Source organism: Silene latifolia, chromosome 8 (assembly GCF_048544455.1).
Source record: "Silene latifolia isolate original U9 population chromosome 8, ASM4854445v1, whole genome shotgun sequence".
NCBI classification, from domain to species: domain Eukaryota; kingdom Viridiplantae; phylum Streptophyta; class Magnoliopsida; order Caryophyllales; family Caryophyllaceae; genus Silene; species Silene latifolia.
In genome coordinates, this window is record NC_133533.1 from 54,219,552 (window position 1) to 54,224,084 (window position 4,533).

A 4,533-nucleotide genomic window follows, 5' to 3' on the forward strand; every position below is an offset into this window, starting at 1 on the left:
GCGATGGATTCGTCAGTAATTATAAATCTTTCAAGAAAACCTTGATAAGTTTGGAATTTGAGGAAACTCTATTTCAAAAGAACTGTAGATATGATTCTTAGGGTTCCAACCCCATTAGTCTTGCATCATTTGGATTTTTATTCAATTAATTATGAATTTTATAGTGAGACTAATTTGTGCTGTAAAGACGGATTTTAATTCAATAATTACGTATGTTAATAATTAGTAAATTATAATTAATTAATAACTGAGTATATGACGTAGTTAGTAATTATAATTATTATAATTGCTAGGTGACGGTTTTATTGAAGAGTGCTACTAGCTGCTCGGATTGCGTAATTGGATATTGCTTGCTAGGTAGGATAATCTACTCATTTTAACTATGTTTGTTTGAATTGACTTGAGTATGAAATATGATAATTGTTGTTGAGATTGATATTGTCATGAGAAGGATTATTTCTATTGAAATTGAGTTGTTGTTATGAATTGGTTGAATTGCCTATGTTATGTATGGAAGTTGTTGAGATTGGATTGTGAATACTAGACGGCCCCAGGCTGGTTCTGCAGATCATGTCTCTAGTGGATAATGTGGTTGAGTTATTTGACTGCCCCAAGCTTAGTCTCTGGTCGATCATGTGAGTGAATGATTGGAAGGCCCCAAGCTTAGTCTCTGGTGGATAACGTGGATAGTTGATGTTGAGATATGACATGTTGACAGTTGCGTGATTGTAAAGTTGCTTTGTTATTATGAAGTATTTTATCCTACTCAACCTCGTGGTTGACAGTGTATTCGTGAACACCTGTGATGAACCGTAACTGGGGAGCAGACTTGGCAGGTACTTGAGATTACGTGGCTAGGAGCTTGGGAGGTGTGTGAGGACATGGACTGGACGACTTAGCTTTAGCTCACTACTTAGTTATTCATCACCACTAGTTGTCTTATAAATTCCGCTGCAAATTTGTATTGTATTTATTTTGAGAAGAAAAGAAAAATATATATAAGACATTTGAGTTTAATTTATTTAGATTGCCTTGGTTTTCTAAACTCTTTATTCACTGTAACACCCCCATACACCAAGTGCCTTACCAGGACCACCTAATGCACGGGGATGCTACCATCTCGGTTATCCGAGGCAAGTATATCAAAAGGACCATAAAAGAACGTACTTTATTAAATATATTTAAAGCGATACAAGTCCAAACCAAAACTATCAAAAGGAAATAAAACTTTCCCAAAATGCTAATCCAAATAAAGTAAATAAATGTTTAAGACATAGCGGAAGACTTCTAGACAGCTCGTGGTGACTCAACCCAGCTATCCCATGCGCGTCCATCTCATACCTGCTCAATAACTGCTTACCATCCCTGAATGGATCACCACAGTTTTCAAAACATTTAAACGGGGTCAGTTACTGATTACACAAAAACAATACAATAGAAACAATACACAAATTACCCAATCTCAATCACAACTCCACACACCTGACTACCCACTAAAGTGTGTAGTCCTGCCAGAATACCCATCGCAACAGGTATTCCACACCGCCAGTGGGGGACCGCAGCCGTTCCCACCTAAGCCCCGCTCATATCATCCGAGTGATAACCCATGTTCCTTAATGTGCACATCCCCTCTACGGTGGGTTCCACAGAGGGCGAATCAAGGGCATGAAGCCACTCCTGCAAGTGACTCCACTCAGCCGAGGACGCACCTCAAGAACCAAAGACAAACAATCACAACCGACTACAAAATCAACAATCACCAATTCCAATACGATATAGACAAATGTTATTAATCAACAACCACCATCAATCAATCAACCAACCAACATATATGAAACCAATAACTGAGTAGGAAATCTTACCTGGAATAAGCAATCACGAAACCGTCACAAGCAACTAATCAATAATGCTCCTCTACGAAACCTCCTCCTATAAACACATATTCATACAATTACCATCTAATCAATAATATACACCCAAAACCCCCAATTCTACCCAATTAGGGTTTTAAACAAAATCAACGAAACATTATAAAAACTATACAAGGATCTTATCCTTGACACGACGAACTCAACGGCGTAAAGAACACGACGATCCGATAACCTTAGCCTTTGGGATTTGACAATAACGCGAAGAACACAACAACGTAACTCTTTTCTCTATTTGAAAGGTTTTTAGAAAAGTAAAAGTAATTAAGAAAGGGACGGAAACCCTTAAATACTAATAACGCGTTATTAACAAATCCTGGGTAAAACAACCCGTAAGACCAACTTACTCGATCGAGTAAGTGACTTACTCGATCGAGTGCCCCTTACTCGATCGAGTGTCACACATAATCGATCGAGTACCCATCAGGCAGACTGCTGTTTCGTATAAAAACATACTTACTCGACAGAGTAAGCCCTACTCGATAGAGTATCCATAGACATACAAAACCATGGTATGACAGTCTTCCCTCCTTAAGAAGAACTTCGTCCCCAAAGTTTTTTTTTTGGTGGAATGTTAGTAATATATTAATATAAAAAAATGTCCAATTACACCAATATACAACTCCTATGATATAGTGCCCTATTCAAAATTGTGGTAGTGACTATAAACAATCAGACTCAGCATATAGACAACATTTGGCACCAATTCCTATCCTGTATACTCATACTTCCTGCAAATGAGACTTGAAACCGCCTATAACACTCCTGTTTGATTAGTTGAAAGACTTGAACATGTTGCATAACAAAGTGTTCCATTCTGCAGAGATTCCTGCATCTCCAGACCCAGTAGTGGATGCCAACCACATGTGCAATGATAATCTTTCTTGAGAGAGCAGAAATCCCTCTAAGCTTCAGCAAACTAGTCACATTCTGAAGTTTTGTAATTGGAATATGAACCCAATCAACCAGTAGCTGCATACATCTCTTCATAAAACAGCACTCCTGAAACAAGTGTATATGACTCTCAGGTTCAGAACCACAGAGAAAGCAAACCTCAGGTGCATCCATTCCCCTCATTTTTAGTCTATCCAGAGTAAGTAAACGTTTATGCTGAATTAGCCAAATAATAAACTCGCATCTAGGAACATTATATTTATTCCATACCACCTTATACCATTGAACTTTAATGCTAGGCATCTCAGTTAACCAATTGTACCCATTTGCAATAGTGTACTCCATATCAGAACCTCGTCATTTACCATTAATGTAACCATTCCTAAGAGTATTTTTGACCTCACAGATTTTCCTCCAAGCCCAAGAGCTATAAGTAGTTGGTTCATATGTAAGCCAATGCTGACCTTTTAAGTACACATTATCAACCCATTTAATCCACAAATGATCTTGTTTTGAGGCCAACCACCAGACTAGTTTCCCAATTGCTGTAATAATCCAAACCTTACTATCAATAATGCCCAAACCACCATATTCCTTCCCTTGACATAGCACATTCCAGGCCACCAAAGGAGCTTTTGAGTATTTATCCTCTCCTTCCCATAGAAAGTTTCTACAGAGAGCTTGAATTCTGTCCATGACACCCAGAGGCAGAACAAAAATCTGAGACCAATAGTTATGAATAGTAGAGAGAACAGACTTAACCAGGATAAGTCTACCAGAGTAAGAGATTTTTCTGCTATTCCATCCTCTTATTCTACTAAGCATCCTATCAATCAGAATATTGCAGTAAATCTTAGAGAGCCTCTTATGAGAAATCTTGACCCCCAAATATTTGAAAGGTAAGTCCCCTTTTTTAAAACCAGTACCATGGAGAACCTTCTGAACTGTATCAGCACCCATGCCATTAAAGTACAGGTCTGATTTCTCATAATTGATATGCAAGCCAGAAGCATTGGAAATTTTTTTAAACAACTCCATGGTAATACAAATAGATTTAACATTCCCTTTGCAGAATAATAGCAAATCATCTGCAAACATAAGATGATTAAGCTTAATATTCTTACAAAGGGGATGAAACTGGAACCCATGCAATCTATCAACAGTCTTCAGAAGTCTACTCAAGTACTCCATACAGAGAGTAAAGAGCAAGGGGGAGATAAGATCCCCTTGTCTCAATCCTATGCAACCTTTAAAATACCCATGAACCTGCCCATTAAGTCCAATAGAGAAGAATTTAGTACTCACACACTGCATAATCATATGGATCAATCTAGGAGGAAAATTAAGGCTACTCAACATTTGCTCCACAAAAACCCATTCAATTGAGTCATAAGCCTTTCTAAGGTCCACCTTCATGAGACAACGAGGAGAAACACACTTCCTAGTATAAAGTCTGACTAGATCTTGACTAATCAAAATATTACCAAGAATGCTCCTCCCTTGAATGAAGGCACATTGAGAAGGACTGATAATATTTTTCAAGCAACCACTGATTCTACTACAAAGGAGCTTGGAAATCACCTTGTACAATAAATTGCAGCAAGCAATAGGTCGAAACTCTTTCACAGATTTTGGAGAGTCAACTTTAGGAATGAGGACAAGAGTAGTGCTATTGAGTTGCTTAAGCAATCTCCCACTCCTAAAAAAATCT

General features: G+C 37.9%; 1 protein-coding gene across 1 annotated transcript; it reads right to left on the reverse strand.

Annotated features, from left to right (window-relative positions):
* Nucleotides 1-2,606: 2,606 nt before the first annotated feature.
* LOC141595189 (uncharacterized) lies at nucleotides 2,607-3,167 on the reverse strand. Its single transcript, XM_074415160.1, has one exon. The coding sequence runs from the start codon at nucleotides 3,165-3,167 to the stop codon at nucleotides 2,607-2,609; it is 561 nt and encodes a 186-aa protein (XP_074271261.1).
* Between the last annotated feature and the right edge of the window lie 1,366 nt (nucleotides 3,168-4,533).

Coding starts and splice junctions, on each gene's coding strand:
- LOC141595189 (XM_074415160.1), bottom strand. CDS start 3,167: ATGGAGTACACTATTGCAAATGGGTACAATTGGTTAACTGAGATGCCT.